This window comes from Bufo gargarizans, chromosome 2 (assembly GCF_014858855.1).
Source record: "Bufo gargarizans isolate SCDJY-AF-19 chromosome 2, ASM1485885v1, whole genome shotgun sequence".
Classification (NCBI taxonomy): domain Eukaryota; kingdom Metazoa; phylum Chordata; class Amphibia; order Anura; family Bufonidae; genus Bufo; species Bufo gargarizans.
In genome coordinates this window covers 266427387-266446274 of record NC_058081.1, presented here as the reverse complement: position 1 = coordinate 266446274, position 18888 = coordinate 266427387, and the positions used below count along the sequence as shown (strand labels likewise).

The window sequence follows — 18888 nt, the reverse complement described above, 5'->3', positions numbered from 1 at the left end:
GTCGTAACCATGGAAACAAGCAGTGTATAATGTGATGAAAAATTGACTCAGGCCAGCAAAGGAGGCAATATGGACAATCATAATACATTAGGAAGTGCCTTGTATTAACTTTGTACACATGATAAATGCCAGTTGCTAAAGTGAGACAACCTCTTTAATACATAAGCAAACAGAAAACCATGATAAGATGGATATGCTACAGCAATGACATGTTCCTTTTTAACACAGTTTGGAAATCTGCATGGAAATAATCTGTGGCCATTTGAACACCAGTGCAGATTCTCACTGATAACAATGAGAGGTGGATTCCATGTAGATTTCTGTAGAAATCCAATAATCCATGCACAAAATCTGCAGTTTGAACGAGCCCTAATCATGCAGAGGTGGACATACAAGCTCAGTCTTGGTGTTACAGGGTTGATGTTCCTGAAGGGATACACCGAATGGAAAAGGATTTAGGAAAACTAGAGGAATGGTCAAAAATCTGGCAACTCAAATTTAATGTTGACAAGTGCAAGATAATCAGTGATATCGTCCTAACCTCAGTATCTGAGGAAAGGGATTTAGGGGTCATTATTTCAGAAGACTTAAAGGTAGGCAGACAATGTCATAGAGCAGCAGGAAATGCTAGCAGGATGCTTGGGTGTATAGCAAGAGGAATTACCAGTAGAAAGAGGGAGGTGCTCATGCCGCTCTACAGAGCACTAGTGAGACCTCATTTGGAGTATTGTGCTCAGTACTGGAGACCATATCTCCAGAAGGATATTGATACTTTGGAGAGAGTTCAGAGAAGAGCTACTAAACTAGTACATGGATTGCAGGATAAAACTTACCAGGAAAGGTTAAAGGACCTTAACATGTATAGCTTGGAAGAAAGACGAGACAGAGGGGATATCATAGATAGTTTTAAATACATAAAGGGAATCAACAAGGTAAAAGAGGAGAGAATATTTAAAAGAAGAAAAACTGCTACAAGAGGACATAGTTTTAAGTTAGAGGGGCAAAGGTTTAAAAGTAATATCAGAAAGTATTACTTTACTGAGAGAGTAGTGGATGCATGGAATAGCCATCCTGCAGAAGTGGCAGCTGCAAATACAGTGAAGGAGTTTAAGCATGCATGGGATAGGCATAAGGCCATCCTTCATATAAGATAGGGCCAGGGGCTATCCATAGTATTTAGTATATTGGGCAGACTAGATGGGCCAAATGGTTCTTATCTGCCGACACATTCTATGTTCTATGTTTCTATGTCTTCTTTTTCTGCAGAGGGATCTCTGGTATAAGCCGCTGCATCTGAAACTACAATATCTTCTCTGCTTTTCAGAGGAGATGCTGAACAAGTGATAAGAGATTGAGACATTGTTACCATAATTGCATTTGTTCAGCTTTTTCTCTGAGAAGCAGAAAAGACAATGCCATATCAGAAACAGTTGGCTTACCACACGAGGGTAAGAATGAGCATGTATGTCCACCTCTGCAATCTACTGAAGTGGACACAGAAAGCCTGTTTAACAGAAACAGTATTTGGCTCTATAATAACATTAGTTCAGAAGTATTGAGCAACAAAAGCAGTTTTAACAAGTGTAAATACACAAAATGGTTATCATTATTGGCTGGATTTAACTATAAACAATAATTTTCATGAGGTAATCACTTTTACTATTGTATAATGGCATCCTTGTGTGTTTATCACTGTGAACCTTAACCTTGAACTATTATTACATTCATACAGCTATACATAAAACACAGTGTGAACAGAAGACAAATGATGGAGAGACACCACTGACCCTTGCTGCAAAGTCGGGATTAGTTGAAAATGTGAAAGTGCTCCTAGAGAAGGGAGTCTGGCCAAACACCAAAAATAGTAAGGGGGAATCGCCTCTTCTTCTTGGTATGGCTTACTACGCTTGCTTTCTTCACCTTATGTTGATTTCTTATTTATTAGCAGTGATGGTCAGTTCGCATTGTTAGCCCGCAAATATATGCGGGCTGCCATCTTTTTTCACAAGTCTGGTGAGGCACAGGTAAGCCGGTCTAAAAACAAATGCGGTCAGCGGGAGCAGGCAGTTCCGAGAACAGCCCGATGAAGGCCCCCGGTGTCTGTTCTCGGAACTGCCTGCTCCCGCTGACCGCACTTGTTTTCAGACCGGCTCGCGCACAGGCACAGGTAAGGGCTTGGGAAAAAAGATGGCAGCCCGCATATGTTCGCGGGCGGACAATGCGAAAAACTGGGCATTACTGTTTATTAGGCCATTCTACTGATAATAACACCCTTTTATGTACTTACCACCACATTGCTCCTTTTACAAAAAGGAATATGACCACCCACACCAGCTCTTCTTACCTGAATAATTCTGCCCTCCCCAGTACCACCAACATGTTCAGTTTTTTTTAATGCAGTTTTTGTCAAAACCAGGAGTGATTAAATAAAAGAATGGAAGCAATATCTGTCCTTAATACATCTCCTTTTATGATCCATTCCTGATTTTGGGTCCAAAAACTGCAAAAAAACTTGAATGTGTGGCAGAACCTTGAGGCAGTGGCTACACCTAGACTTTTTGTAGCACTACTAATTTATACTAATTATTGAGTGAATTGTATGCGATTATGTCTGTAGCTGTCGTGCTACTAAAGGTCTAGGTGTAGCTTCAGTCTGAGGAATTAGATTATTCTGTGACTGCACTCCTCAGATTCAGTATGGTATTATATTGCACAATTGGTATATATGAAAAATTCACCAAAAGTGGGCAATGAATCTGGTGATTTTTAGCCAAGTTTTTGTCGTGGTTTTTAACTTTGAATCACAACCTATATTTACATCACACCTGCTTTTTATTTTCCTTTTTAGCTGTAAGGATAGGAAGTTATGACATGGTGTCCCTTCTGATCAGTTACGACTGTACTATCAACCAGCCCTGTGTGAAGAGATGGTCCTCAATGCATGAAGCTGCAAAACAGGGACACAAAGATATTATCTCCTTACTTTTGAAAAACGGTGGGAATGTCAACCTTAGAGATGGTTTTGGTGTGACACCATTAGGAGTTGCTGCTGAATTTGGTCAATGTGATGTATTGGAACAACTAATACATAAAGGTATGTGAAAACCTATGTAATGTGTTATAATGATGCCAAGTGTGAAAATCATTGATTCTCTTGTAATATTCTAAATGTTACTGACACTTCAATTTTGTAGTTTCTGTGAATATAATAATAATCTTTATTTATATAGCGCCAACATATTCCACAGTGCTTTAAAGTGCGGGGGTTCATGTACAAACAGTCATAAATGACATAGCAATAGACAAGTCAATAATAAAGAAATGAGTGAGGGCCCTGCTTGCAAGAGCTTACAATCTATGGGGAGATAGGGGTGACACAAAAGGTAAAGGTGCTTGTTTTGTACAATGGTCCAGCCATCTTGGGAGATTAGGGGAGCAGATTTAAAGCTGCATGAGCCGGTCAGCAGCCAATATATGAAGTGCTTTTGGGTGCATGGGTGCAGTGGAGAGTTTGGTGGAGGATGAAGTTCAGGAAATGATCAATGGGCTGTATGCAGAGGAGTTAGATCGGGGAGGTGATAGGCCACTATAAAAGAATGTGTTTTTAGGAAGCGCTTAAAACTGTTTATGTTGTGTTTTAATTTGATTTCTTAGGGTAGAGCGTTCCAGAGAACCGGTGCAGCTCTGGAGAAGCCGGTAATGAGAGATTCGGATGGTGGAAGTCACTCGTAAATCATTGGCTGAACGGAGGGCAGGGGTAGGGTGGTAGACGGAGATGAGGGAAGAAATGTAGGGGGGTGCAGCACTGTGTAGATATTTTTGGGTGAGGACAAGCAGCTTAAATTGGATTCTATACAATATGGGCAACCAGTGCAATGACTGGCAGAGGGTATCGGAGTAGCGGTTGGACAGATAGGTGACCCTGGCTGCTGCATTAAGAATAGATTGGAGGGGGAGAATCTGGTGAGGGGGAGGCCAATTAATAGTGAGTTGCAGTAATCAAGGCGGGAATGGATCAGGACAACAATGAGAGAATATTATATAGTTTCTACACTTAATATAAAATGTTTCTGAGGTGAGGTCTCTGGATAAAGGCAGTATCCCTTACCAATCACACTATTCCATTGCCATAATGAGTGAAAGACACATCTGGCCTTCAACTTTCAAAGATCAGTCTAAATGATCTACAATATTTGTGAAATATTGATAAAATCCTTAGGGTAGACGATCAATATCAGACAGGTGGTGGTATGATTCCAGGCACCCCCCACTAATCCGCTTGCGGAAGTAGCCCCTTCATTGTTTCCCAGGCACAGTTCTTTACATTTGGCAGTGACAGTCCCTTGTACTGCAGCTCTGTGCAACAGTCTCATTCAAGTGAATTGGACAGAGCTGCAATACTGGACACAACCACTACAAAATATTTGGAGTTGTGCGAGGTGAACAATGAACAGGATAGGGTGCTGCTAATTTTTAAATGAACCCATTTAACCCCTTAACGCAAAATGCTGTGCATGTACAGCGGGGGAGGCTGTGCCAGAATGCATTCCGCCGTACATGCACGGCGGGCTGATCGGGCGGGTGCAGGAGCTTTGCCCATCTGATCAGAAAAAACACATATATTAGGTATCGCCGCATCTGTAACAACCGGCTCTATAAATATATCACATGATCCACCCCGTCTGATAGACACCATAAAACATTTTTTGAAACAAATTTTTTGTCACTTTACATCACTAAAAGTGCAACACCAAGTGATCAAAAAGGCATATGCCCCCCAAAATAGTACCAATCTAACTGGCACCTCATCCCGCCAAAAATGAGCCCCTACATAAGACAGTAACCCAAAAAAAAAAATATGGCTCTCAGACTATGGAGACACTAAGACATGATTTTTTTGGTTTCAAAAATGCTGTTATTGTGTAAAACTTAAATAAATAAAAAAAATATATACATATTAGGTATTGCCACATCCATAACGACCTGCTCAAAAATGCTTTTATTGTGTTAAATGTAAAAATTAAAATAAAAAGTATACATATTAGGTATCTCCGTATCCATAACAACCTGCTCTATAAAAAATACCAAAAAAAGCCATTTTTTGTCACCTTACATCAGAAAAAGTGATCAAAGCGATCAAAAAGTCATACCAACCCCAAAATTGTACCAATCAAACCATCTTCTCATCCCGCAAAAATGATACCCTACCTAAGACAATCGCCAAAAAAATAAAAAAAAACTATGGAGACACTAAAACATGATTTGTTTTTTGTTTCAAAAATGATATTACTGTATAAAACTTAACTAAATAAAAAAAGTATATATATTAGGTATCACCGCGTCTGTAACGACCTGCTCTATAAAAAATCACATGATTTAACCCCTCAGGTGAACACCGTAAAAAAAAAATCGATCAAAAATTGTATCAAAAAGCCATTTTGTCACCTTGCATCACAAAAAGTGTAATACCAAGCGATCAAAAAGTCATAAGCATCCCAAAATCGTACCAATCAAACTGTAATCTCATCCCGCAAAAAATGAGCCCCAAAAATATAAAAAAATATTGCTCTCAGAAGATGGAGAGACTAAAACATGATTTTTTTGTTTAAAAATGCTGTTATTGTATAAAACTTAAATAAATAAATAAATATATACATATTAGGAAATTGCCACATCCATAACGACCTGCTCTATAAAAATATCACATGACCTAACCCCTCAGATGAACACCGTAAAAAAATATATATAAACGCTGTTAAAAAAGCTATTTTTTTGTCACCTTACATCACAAAAAGTGTAATACCAAGCGATCAAAAGTCATATGCACCATAAATAGTACCAATCAAACCGTCATCTCATGCCGAAAAAAACGAGCCCCTACATAAGACAAAAATATAAAAAAATATAAAAAAAACTATGGCTTTCAGAATATGGAGACATTTTATTTCAAATTGTCATATATTTGGTATTGTCGTGTCCATAACAACCTGCTCTATAAAAATAGCTTATGATCTAACCTGTCAGATGAACGTTGTAAAAACCAAAAAATTAAAACCGTGCCAAAGCAGCTTTTTTTTTTGTTACCTTGCCTCACAAAAGTGTAATATAGAGCAACCAAAAATCATCTGTACCCTAAAATAGTACCAACAAAACTGCCACCTTATCCCGTAACAAAATGGGTTAACTTTTTAGGAATTTATACTCTAGGGGTGCATCAGGGGGTCTTCAAATGTGACATGGCAAGTTAAAATTATCCCAGTGAAATCTGCCCTTCAAAAACCATATGGCATTCCTTTCCTTCTGCGCCCTGTCGTGTGCCCGTACAGCAGTTTACGACCATATATGGGGTGTTTATATAAACTACAGAATAAAGGCAATAAATATTGAGTTTTGTTTGGCTGTTAATCCTTGCTTGCGAATTTTTCAAAATTTTTGGTAAATTTGGTATTTTTTATAATTAAAAATAAAATATTTTCATTCAAATTTACATCTGTCATGAAATACACTATATGACAAGGATACAATCTCAGAATGATTGGATAAGTAAAAGCGTTTTAAAGTTATCACATAAAGTGACACATGTCATATTTGCTAAATCTGTCTGGTCCCTAAGGTGAAAAATGGCTAGGTCCTTAAGGGGTTAAGGAACATATATGCTAGCATTTAATATAAATTGTTTGGAGAATATAGATATAAAATACCTATAAGGATGACCTATCAGGGCCACATAAAAATCTACACATCATAAACCTACAAGCAATATGTGCATACCCAGGTCACAGAAACGCACGCAACCATATAATAAGCAAAATAAATCTTTATTGGAAATGTAATCTCTTATATACACTGCTCCATACGTATATAAAAATTAGTGTGTCTGTCTATCTGTCTGTCTGTTCTTTATGCGTGACAAAACGACTGGACCGATCTTCAGCAAATTTGGCACACAGGTACAGGGTCTCAGCTCTCTAGGACGAGATATTCCCCCCAAAAAAAACACATTAGCCAATACAAGCCTGCAAGTTTATCTCTTCATATCCCAACTGCCATAAACACAGTTTTACTCCAGGTTTCCATAACAACCCAGCCATTTTTCTTTACTGCTTAAAGGGGCGGGCACAGTGGGGGTCACTATTATTAAAGGGGCGGGCACTGTGGATGTCACTGTTATTAAATGGGCGGGCACTGTGGAGGTCACTGTTATTAAATGGGCGGGCACTGTGGAGGTCACTGTTATTAAATGGGTGGGCACTGTGGAGGTCACTGTTATTAAATGGGTGGGCACTGTGGAGGTCACTGGTATTAAAGGGGCGGATGCTATGAAGGTCCCTGTTAGAGGGGCGGTCACTGTGAAAGTCGCTGTTAAAGGGGCTGTCACTGTGAAAGTCACTGTTAAAGGGGTGGTCACTGTTTAAGTCATTGGTAAAGGGGTGGTCACTGTGAAAGTCACTGTTAAAGGGGCGGTCACTGTTAAAGTGGTAGTCACTGAAAGTCTACAAAATTCCATGGGATAAAACATACAAAGGAGAGGGACTACTGGGAAAAGGGGAGGGCCAGTAGTTAATAGTATACATGGAAGAGGCAGCAAATACCATAAGTATAGTTTACACCAAGCCATCAGGCGAAACACGTAGGGTAAGTGAGGGACACTGGGATGTGTGATGTGGCTGCAATAATGCTTTCATGATCCGGTGAGGAGCCATATAATTTCTTTGGTTTTCCGTGGCACTATTGTTATTCACTTTACTTGGCTAGTGGCCATTATGTGGAAACTTTTTTTGTATTTTCCCCATTTTTGAAATAAATATTAGAGTGATTACCTTGTATATACTTTGGTGTAAACTATACTTATGGTATTTGCTGCCTCTACCATGTATACTATTAACTACTGGCCCTCCCCTTTTCCCAGTAGTCCCTCTCTAATGTATATTTTATCCCATGGAATTTTGTAGACTTCATCTTATGTGTTTTATTGAGTATTTCCAATAAAGATTTATTTTGCTTATTATATGGTTGCGTACGTTTCTGTGACCTGGCTATGCACATATTGCTTGTAGGTTTAGAATATAGACACATTTGAAAGAAATTTTTAATTTGTTTTCTTTTTTTAAAGCGTACCTAAAGTTTCAACAAATAGTACAGTGTGCATACATGAGGAATCATACTATTTCTAGCCACTATATGACTTGTATGTCTTTCAGTTTTTCCCTGAATGTGTAGTCTGTAGTTTTCCCAGAGATGTGGGTGGAGACTAGCTGCCATCCACTGCACACAGAATGCAGAGGAAACTCCTAATCTCTCTTACTCACTTAGAAGCAGCCTCAGAATGATGGAGGACATTGCAGAGAGGTACTGACCTGTATGATTGGGAATAAAGCTTGTAGGAAGTTGATATCTCAGTCCATGTAGCTGTAGCAGTCTGTTTGTGTGTATCTCATTCAGCTCTTGCCTTCTCCTCCTCTGTATCTCTCAATAGACTTGAATTGACATGTGTAATATGATCCTCTTGTGGACCTGATTCACCCTGGACAGGCTAAGACATTTTTTAAAGTGAAAAACAATAAGACAGAGGGGAGATAGTGGGGGCAGCTGATATGATGAGAAGTCAACATTTCTTACTGATAAGATATATTGCAAAGTTTCTTGTGGTCATTTGTGCTGTTGATTTTATGCAAACTTGTGTGAAAAGTTAGTTTGAAGATTTCACAGAAATATATAAACATAAGCATACAGTTCCATACAGGGGAAGTGAACATGCATCACAGGTAATTCCTGTTGTATTTCCAGTTTTATTGTGAATACATTGTTAGAATAATCACACGTAAACAGGGATAGTGCAGCCCTTACCTGCCCAGACCCGCTATTCCTACCTACTTGCACGATCACCCTAGGCAGTGACCAACAACTGGACAACAGTCCTTTTACAGCAATATGTGAAGAGCAACACACAAACAGTGACAAACAAACACAATGAGACTATTCGTATGGAACAAGGGTCAAAAGCCAGATGGTCGACACAGTACAAGTATGGCAGAGGCAAACAAGAAACCCCAAACATTCCAAAGAGTCAGAACCAGGAGATCAAATAAGATACCAAAACGCCAGAAGCCAAAACCATAGTCACCAAGTCAAATCCAGAAATCCAAAGCCAGGGGAGTTTTCAATACACAGTAGGGGGAGCCAGAGAACTAGAAATTCACTGGAACCCGTACACTACAGGTGCCGGCCTTGATACTAAGAGAAATGCAGCTTACACTGGCGTGCCTGAACGCCGAGTAGAGCTGCTGCCCGTGTGTCCTGATGTTTAGGAGCCCCAGCACACTTCCTCATTGGCCCAGGGCTCTGGCGTCAGTGAGGGCTGGACCACATTCCTGTTTCCCCTGGCAGTAAGGCGCTGCAGCGGGGTGAACCATGACATACAGTGGATATAAAAAGTCTACACACCCCTGTTAAAATGTCAGGTTTCTGTGCTGTAAAAAAATGAGACAAAGATAAATCATTTCAGAACTTTTTCCACCTTTAATGTGACCTATAAACTGTACCACTCAATTGAAAAACAAACTGAAATCTTTTAGGTGGAAGGAAGAAAACAAACTAAAACTAAAATAATCTGGTTGCATAAGTGTGCACACCCTCTTATAACTAGGGATGTAGTTGTGTTCAGAATTAACCACTTCAGCCCCGCTAGGTGAAACCCCCTTCATGACCAGGCCACTTTTTACACTTCGGCACTACACTCCTTTCACCGTTTATCGCTCGGTCATGCAACTTACCACCCAAATGAATTTTACCTCCTTTTCTTCTCACTAATAGAGCTTTCATTTGGTGGTATTTTATTGCTGCTGACATTTTTACTTTTTTGTTATTAATCAAAATGTAATGATTTTTTTGCAAAAAAATGACATTTTTCACTTTCAGCTGTGAAATTTTGCAAAAAAAACGACATCCATATATAATTTTTTCGCTAAATTTATAGTTCTACATGTCTTTGATAAAAAAAAAATGTTTGGGCAAAATAGAAAAAAATGGTTTGGGTAAAAGTTATAGCGTTTACAAACTATGGTACAAAAATGTGAATTTCCGCTTTTTGAAACGGCTCTGATTTTCTGAGCACCTGTCATGTTTCCTGAGGTTCTACAATGCCCAAACAGTAGAAAAACCCCACAAATGACCCCATTTCGGAAAGTAGACACCCTAAGGTATTCGCTGATGGGCATAGTGAGTTCATAGAACTTTTTATTTTTTGTCACAAGTTAGCGGAAAATGATGATGATTTTTTTTTTTTTCTTACAAAGTCTCATATTGCACTAACTTGCGACAAAAAATAAAAAATTCTAGGAACTCACCATGCCCCTCACAGAATACCTTGGGGTGTCTTCTTTCCAAAATGGGGTCACTTGTGGGGTAGTTATACTGCCCTGGCAATTTAGGGGCCCAAATGTGTGAGAAGAACTTTGCAATCAAAATGTGTAAAAAATGACCGGTGAAATCCGAAAGGTGCACTTTGGAATATGTGCCCCTTTGCCCACCTTGGCAGCAAAAAAGTGTCACACATCTGGTATCGCCGTACTCAGGAGAAGTTGGGGAATGTGTTTTGGGGTGTCATTTTACATATACCCATGCTGGGTGAGAGAAATATCTTGGCAAACGACAACTTTTCCCATTTTTTTATACAAAGTTGGCATTTGACCAAGTTATTTTTCTCACCCAGCATGGGTATATGTAAAATGACACCCCAAAACACATTCCCCAACTTCTCCTGAGTACGGCGATACCAGATGTGTCACACTTTTTTGCTGCCAAGGTGGGCAAAGGGGCACATATTCCAAAGTGCACCTTTCGGATTTTGCAGGCCATTTTTTACACATTTTGATTGCAAAGTTCTTCTCACACATTTGGGCCCCTAAATTGCCAGGGCAGTATAACTACGCCACAAGTGACCCCATTTTGGAAAGAAGACACCCTAAGGTATTCCGTGAGGGGCACTGCGAGTTCCTAGAATTTTTTTTTTTTTGTCACAAGTTAGCGGAAAATGATGATTTATTTATTATTTTTTTTTCTTACAAAGTCTCATATTCCACTAACTTGCGACAAAAAATAAAAAAAATTCTAGGAACTCGCAGTGCCCCTCACAGAATACCTTGGGGTGTCTTCTTTCCAAAATGGGGTCACTTGTTGCGTAGTTGTACTGCCCTGGCAATTTAGGGGCCCATATGTGTGAGAAGTACTTTGCAATCAAAATGTGTAAAAAATGGCCTGCAAAATCCGAAAGGTGCACTTTGGAATATGTGCCCCTTTGCCCACCTTGGCATCAAAAAAGTGTCACACATCTGGTATCACCGTACTCAGGAGAAGTTGGGGAATGTGTTTTGGGGTGCCATTTTACATATACCCATGCTGGGTGAGAGAAATATGTTGGCAAAAGACAACTTTTCCCATTTTTTTATACAAAGTTGGCATTTGACCAAGATATTTATCTCACCCAGCATGGGTATATGTAAAATGACACCCCAAAACACATTCCCCAACTTCTTCTGAGTACGGAGATACCAGATGTGTCACACTTTTTTGCAGCCTAGATGCGCAAAGGTGCCCAAATTCCTTTTAGGAGGGCATTTTTAGACATTTGGATCCCAGACTTCTTCTCACGCTTTAGGGCCCCTAAAAAGCCAGGGCAGTATAAATACCCCACATGTGACCCCACTTTGGAAAGAAGACACCCCAAGGTATCCAATGAGGGGCCTGGCAAGTTCATAGAATTTTATTTTTTTTCGCATAAGTTAGCGGAAATTGATTTTTTTTTGTTTTTTCTCACAAAGTCTCACTTTCCGCTAACTTAGGACAAAAATTTAAATCTTTCATGGACTCAATATGCCCCTCAGCAAATACCTTGGGGTGTCTTCTTTCCAAAATGGGGTCAGTTGTGGGGTGTTTGTACTGCCCTGGCATTTGAGGGTCTCCGCAATCATTACATGTATGGCCAGCATTAGGAGTTTCTGCTATTCTCCTTATATTGAGCATACAGGTAAAGAGATTTTTTTTTCCGTTCAGCCTCTGGGCTGAAAGAAAAAAATGAACGGCACAGATTTCTTCATTCGCATCGATCAATGTGGATGAAAAAATCTCTGCCAAAAAAAAAAAATGGAGGGGAAAGGCGTCTGCCAGGACATAGGAGCTCCGCCCTACATCCATACCCACTTAGCTCGTATGCCCTGGCAAACCAGATTTCTCCATCCGCATCAATCGATGTGGATGAATAAATCATTGCCGGGATTTTTTTTTTTATATATATATATATATATATATATATATACAAAGTGTTTTCCAAAGCATAGGAACGCCGCCTCCTCCTCAGCTCGTATGCCTCGGCAAACATATCTGTCACTGCAGAGGAGAAAATCCCGTCTTGCAGCGCCGCATACACCGACTTGCGTGTAATCTGACAGCAGCGCAATGCTTCTGTCAGAATGCACATCGGTGCTGCAGCTAGTAGATCGGTTGGTCCACCTGGAAGGTAAAAAAAGAAAAAAAAGAAAAAAGAAAAAACCAGGCCACAACGCAATAATTTTATTAACTTTGGAACAGAACATGTAACTTTAACTTTTGGAACTAAACATTAACCTGTTTGCTTACTGGTGGTTTTTTTTTTTGTTTTTTTGTTTTTTTACCTTTATAGAACAAACCTCTCCTTCCCCATGGGTCAATGTGCAAAGCGCAAATCGCCCAAAGATGTGGCGAAGTGCGTTATGCACTTTGTCCCATGTGAAAGGAGACGTTTGCAGCAGCTGTGAGTGAATGGGCCCTAATAGCCCTGTGTGCCTATCCTGGTGAGATGATCCCTATGCTAGGTGTACCTGTGTGTGGTACTTTCGGAAACACTCCCCTAAGCATAGGGCAGGGTGGTCGGGACAGTCAGGACAGAAATAGCGGGTGTCACGCCTTATTCCACTCCTGCTACAGACACAACATTTTTTTCGGGGTGGCGGTCGGTTTGAGGTACCAGGAACGACATTGAGGAAATGTCGCTCGTGTAGACAGCTAACTACACTGGTGGATGGGGCCACGGAACCTCCTGGATACAGGAGGTTCGCGATGATCTCTTCCTTAAATTTGAGGAAGGATCCAGTTCTCCCAGCCTTACTGTAGAGAACAAAACTATTGTACAGAGCCAATTGAATTAAATATACAGACACCTTCTTATACCAGCGTCTGGTGCGTCGGGAAACTAAATACGGAGCCAACATCTGGTCATTGAAGTCGACCCCTCCCATGTGGAGGTTATAGTCGTGGACTGAGAGGGGCTTTTCAATGACACGGGTTGCTCGCTCAATTTGTATTGTCGTGTCTGCGTGAATGGAGGAGAGCATGTAAACGTCACGCTTGTCTCTCCATTTCACCGCAAGCAGTTCTTCGTTACACAGTGCGGCCCTCTGCCCCCTTGCAAGACAGGTGCTAACGAGCCGTTGGGGGAAGCCCGCGCGACTAGTTCGCGCGGTACCACAGGCGCCAATCCGTTCTAGAAACAAATGCCTAAAGAGGGCCACACTTGTGTAGAAATTGTCCACATAAAGATGGTACCCCTTGCCGAATAAGGGTGACACCAAGTCCCAAACTGTCTTCCCACTGCTCCCCAGGTAGTCAGGGCAACCGACCGGCTCCAGGGTCTGATCTTTTCCCTCATAGATCCGAAATTTGTGGGTATAGCCTGTGGCCCTTTCACAGAGCTTATACAATTTGACCCCATACCGGGCGCGCTTGCTTGGGATGTATTGTTTGAAGCCAAGGCGCCCGGTAAAATGTATCAGGGACTCGTCTATGCAGATGTTTTGCTCAGGGGTATACAAATCTGCAAATTTCAGGTTGAAATGGTCTATGAGGGGCCGAATTTTGTGGAGCCGGTCAAAAGCAGGGTGGCCCCTGGGACGGGAGGCGGTGTTGTCACTAAAGTGCAGGAAACGCAGGATGACCTCAAATCGTGTCCTGGACATAGCAGCAGAGAACATGGGCATGTGATGAATCGGGTTCGTGGACCAATATGACCGCAATTCATGCTTTTTTGTCAGGCCCATGTTGAGGAGGAGGCCCAGAAAAGTTTTAAGTTCGGAAACTTGGACTGGTTTCGGAAAGGCTGGGCATAAAAGCGTCCCGGGTTAGCGGTGATAAATTGTGTGGCATATCTGTTTGTTTCGGCCACGACTAAGTCTAAAAGCTCCGCAGTCAAGAACAGCTCAAAAAATCCCAGGGCCGAATCGATCTGAGCTGTCTCAACCCGAACTCCAGACTGGGCGGTGAAAGGGAAAACTACGGGTGCGGCTGAAGTTGGGGACTGCCAATCAGGGTTTGCCAGCACCTCTGGGATTCTAGGGGCTCTACGGGCACGTCTTTGCGGTGGCTGCGACGGGGTCACTACTGCACGTGCCACCGTACCAGCTTCAACTGCCCTTCTTGGGGGTCGCTGCTTTACCAGGTTGTACGGCAGTGCTGGTACTAGGTCCAGGAAGGGCTGGGCTGCTGGTGTATGCCTCACCACGTAATCCGACAGCACCAGCCCCACTCTGCTGCTCTTGAAGCGGATCCTGCGCAACCTGCGGTCTAGCGACACGGGGCCGGGTACGCCTGGTGCTATCAGGGACCTCAGCCTCCTCGTCCGAACTTTGGGTCAGAGAGCCACTGCTTTCTACACGTTCGTATTCTGACCCGCTGGATTCATCAGATGAGGGTTCCCACTCCTCATCCGACTGGGTCAGAAGCCTGTAGGCCTCTTCAGAAGAATACCCCCTGTTAGACATGTGGGCAACTAAATTTAGGGGTATTCCCTGAGACTACCCAAGAAAAAAAAAGCAAGCCTGTCTTACAAATGGGAGGCTAGCGAAGTACCGGAGGCTGCTGCGGTTGATAAAAAATATCAAAACTGATTTTTTTATAGCCGCAGTGCGTGTAAAGTGAATGTGCAGCGATCAAAAAAAAAAATTTTTTTTTGTCACTGCGGTGGGGCGGGCGTGGGTGTACGCACGTGTGGGCGACCGATCAGGCCTGATCGGGCAAACACTGCGTTTTGGGTGGAGGGAGAACTAAAGTGACACTAGTACTATTATAGATCTGACCATGATTAGTTTTGATCACTTCCAGATACTATAAAAGTACAAATGCTGATTAGCGATACGCTAATCAGCGAATAACGGACTGCGGTGCGGTGGGCTGGGCGCTAACCGATCCCTAAACTACCTAACCAAGGGGCCTAAACTATACATAAACCTAACGGTCAATACCATACCAGTGAAAAAAAAAAGTGACAGTTTGCACTGATCACTTTTTTCCTTTCACTAGTGATTGACAGGGGCGATCAAAGGGGTGATCAAAGGGTTAATTCGGGTGATCTGGGGGCTAAGTGTGGTGTAGTGGGTACTCACAGTGATGTGTGCTCCTCTGCTGGAACCAACCGACCAAAAGAAGGAGCAGAGGAGCACAGCAGCCATATAACCCCATCATATTTACTAATATGTGGGGTTAAATGGCTGCTGATTGGATTTTTTAAAAATCAGCAGCCTGCCAGCCAATGATCGTGGCCCGCAGGCTGCTGACAAAATACTGTGCTTCGAAATGCCGGCCCGCGATGTGCATGCGCGGGCCGGCTGTGACGTAATCTCGCGTCTCGCGAGATGACGCGCCGATGCGTCCAGGAGGAACAAATCAACCACCTCCCGGACGCATCGGTGCGTACAGCGGTCGGGAGGTGGTTAAGCATTCACATTCAAAATCATGTTAAATGGGAGTCAGCATACACCTGCCATCATTTAAAGTGCCTCTGATTAACCCCAAATAAAGTTCAGCTGCTCTAGTTGGTCTTTCCTGAAATTTTCCCACAGCAAAAGCCATGGTCCACAGAGAGCTTCCAAAGCATCAGAGGGATCTCATTGTTAAAAGGTATCAGTCAGGAGAAGGGTACAAAAGAATTTCCAAGGCATTAGATATACCATGGAACACAGTGAAGACTGTCGTCATCAAGTGGAGAAAATATTGCACAACAGTGATATTACCAAGAACTAGACGTCCCTCCAAAATTGATGAAAAGACGAGAAGAAAACTGGTCTGGGAGGCTACCAAGAGGCCTACAGCAACATTAAAGGAGCTGCAGGAATATCTGGCAAGTACTGGCTGTGTGGCACATGTGACAACAATCTCCTGTATTCTTCATATGTCTGGGCTATGGGGTAGAGTGGCAAGACGAAAGCCTTTTCTTACGAAGAAAAACATCCAAGCCAGGCTTCATTTTGCAAAAGCACATCTGAAGTCTCCCAAAAGCATGTGGGAAAAGGTGTTATGGTCTGATGAAACCAAGGTTGAACTTTTTGGCCATAATTCCAAAAGATATGTTTGGCGCAAAAACAACACTGCACATCACCAAAAGAACACCATACCCACAGTGAAGCATGGTGGTGGCAGCATCATGCTTTGGGGCTGTTTTTCTTCAGCTGGAACTGGGGCCTTAGTTAAGCTAGAGGGAATTATGAACAGTTCCAAATACCAGTCAATATTGGCACAAAAGCTTCAGGCTTCTGCTAGAAAGCTGAACATGAAGAGGAACTTCATCTTTCAGCATGACAACGACACAAAGCATATATCCAAATCAACAAAGGAATGGCTTCACCAGAAGAAGACTAAAGTTTTGGAATGGCCCAGCCAGAGCCCAGACCTGAATCTGATCGAAAATCTGTGGGGTGATCTGAAGAGGGCTGTGCACAGGAGATGCCCTCACAATCTGACAGATTTGGAGTGTTTTTGCAAAGAAGAGTGGGCAAATCTTGCCAAGTCAAAATGTGCCATGCTGATAGACTCATACCCAAAAAGACTGAGTTCTGTAATAAAATCAAAAGGTGCTTCAACAAAGTATTAGTTTAAGGGTGTGCATACTTATGCAACCACATTATTTTATTTTTATATTTTTTTCTTCCCTCCACCTAAAAGATTTCAGCTTGTTTTTCAATTGAGTTGTACAGTCTATAGGTCACAATAAAGGTGGAAAAAGTTCTGAAATGATTTATCTTTGCCTCATTTTTTTTACAGCACAGAAACCTGACATTTTAACAGGGGTGTGTAGACTTTTTAGATCAACTGTACATACTAAAAAGATTCCAGGGCATACCACTTTGCCATCATCAGTCAATGTGTTTCAACTGTTACAGTCTTACTCATGAGTCCTGAGGTTTTATGTGGAAGCTGCCGTGAGTTTTTTTATTTTTTTATTCCTGTTATAACATGTACGGTAACACGTGGAAGATGTAATAAACAGAGTTATGAAATCTAATATAATTTTGGCTAAAAAAATGTTTAAAGACGTTGTCTGACATATTTCCGAAAGCTCTTAAATATGTTAATAAAATATTCTATATTCACCACTTAATCCCCTGCTGTTTCCAGCACTGTCGCACTGGCTCTCACCTCCAGTCTTTGTCTACAGGCTGCAGTGGTGACATAGCAAAAACAGAGATGGGATGCAGAGGAGGTAGCAAAGGAGGAGAAAACATGATGACTAGGTAGCGGGGTGTGGGGCATCTTCACTGCTGTGACAAATTATTGGCTTGGGCTGCAGATGCATTTTGCGAGTATAGGGAATGCCTTTTGTTTGCATCTATTGTGATAAAGTGCACGGTAGAGGTATGGTGAGGGGGTGTATTTTACCCGGTGGTTAAGTTTAGCTGGGTGAGATAACTGGAATCCAGAAATAGTCCTGCTTCAGCAAGGCATAGCTTGCTGGAGATTGTTTTGCTTAAAGTTGTATGGGCTGGATATCTTTGGACTGGGAGACAGGTTGGTAGTGGGAGTCTCTCAGTCCACACCCCTAGTCCACTACAGGTATTACCTTTAGCTGAGGAGATCACAGGTGAGGTTAGCTGGGCTATAATCACGGAGGGATAAGACAACCCTCCGTGTATGACTTGGGGAGGAAGTGACCCTACAGAGAGGGTTGGAGCCGGAGACCCTGTGTGTAAGCTGCATTTTTTGAGGTGAGCCAGGGAGAAGACCTCTGTAATAAACACGGGCAGGTGTTTATTTTGATTTATGTTTATCATGGTGCTGAAGTGGCGGGCACAGATGTGTTTTGATCAAAATATATTGGCTAAGTGTCTCAGATTTTCAGAGTGAGGACTTTGTCCATATATAATGTTTGCCTCTACTTTACTAAGTGCATTATTATCTTATTTCTGTGATTTTTCTTTAATAATATGGCCAGGGACATCCGCAAATCTATATACCATACCATGCAGGATGTTTTTACCTTTGTTTTTTCTGTGATTTTTTTTTTGTCCATGGTGCTGAAGTGCCAGAATAAAGCACCATTTGGACTTGAACCCCGTTTTCAAAGGAGAAATCTGTGATTGCGACCTCCTATGAGAGTGCGATCCCTTACAATTGGCGGAGGATGCATGCAGTGTCCATGCAAAAAGGGCACAATGATTGTAGCTAGTGATTTGGATCTGATCAACCTCAGATTAAATGTGGTGATCTGTCGTTGAGCCTAATTAATAGAATGCGTGCACGCTGGAAGAACACACTGACATTTGGAGCACTTCCAATATTCTCTCTCTTTAATAGGACGGGGTGATGCCTTATATAGGACACACAACATAGGTTTACATAGGCAATGTGCTATAGTACATTAGGCAGTTCATGATTGGCTGGTTCCATAGAAGGTGTGTACAGGGTGGGTCCCAGATGGAGGAGTCATCTTAGTTTCTGTAAGCTTCCCTCGGGGGAGGAGAGGAAGAGCTGGCAACCATTTTTGAGTAAGGAATGTATAGGCAAGTGAAATGAGCATTTTATAATTCCCTCACTGTCGCTCACACTAGGGGCAACGGCATGACAAGAAGAGCAGGTGCTGCTGAATGC

The 18888-nt window shown here is 41.9% G+C and overlaps 1 protein-coding gene across 4 annotated transcripts in view; it reads left to right on the top strand.

Annotated features, from left to right (window-relative positions):
• ASB15 (ankyrin repeat and SOCS box containing 15) overlaps nucleotides 1–18888 on the top strand; it is an 83146-nt gene that overhangs the window by 45324 nt on the left and 18934 nt on the right. For 3 of the 4 annotated variants that reach the window (XM_044276945.1, XM_044276941.1, XM_044276942.1), the window contains 2 exons: nucleotides 1733–1891; nucleotides 2849–3094. In XM_044276945.1, the coding sequence (XP_044132880.1) occupies nucleotides 1733–1891; nucleotides 2849–3094 (405 nt within the window). The remainder of the gene's footprint in view (nucleotides 1–1732; nucleotides 1892–2848; nucleotides 3095–18888) is intronic. The other variant, XM_044276944.1, reaches the window with a different exon arrangement.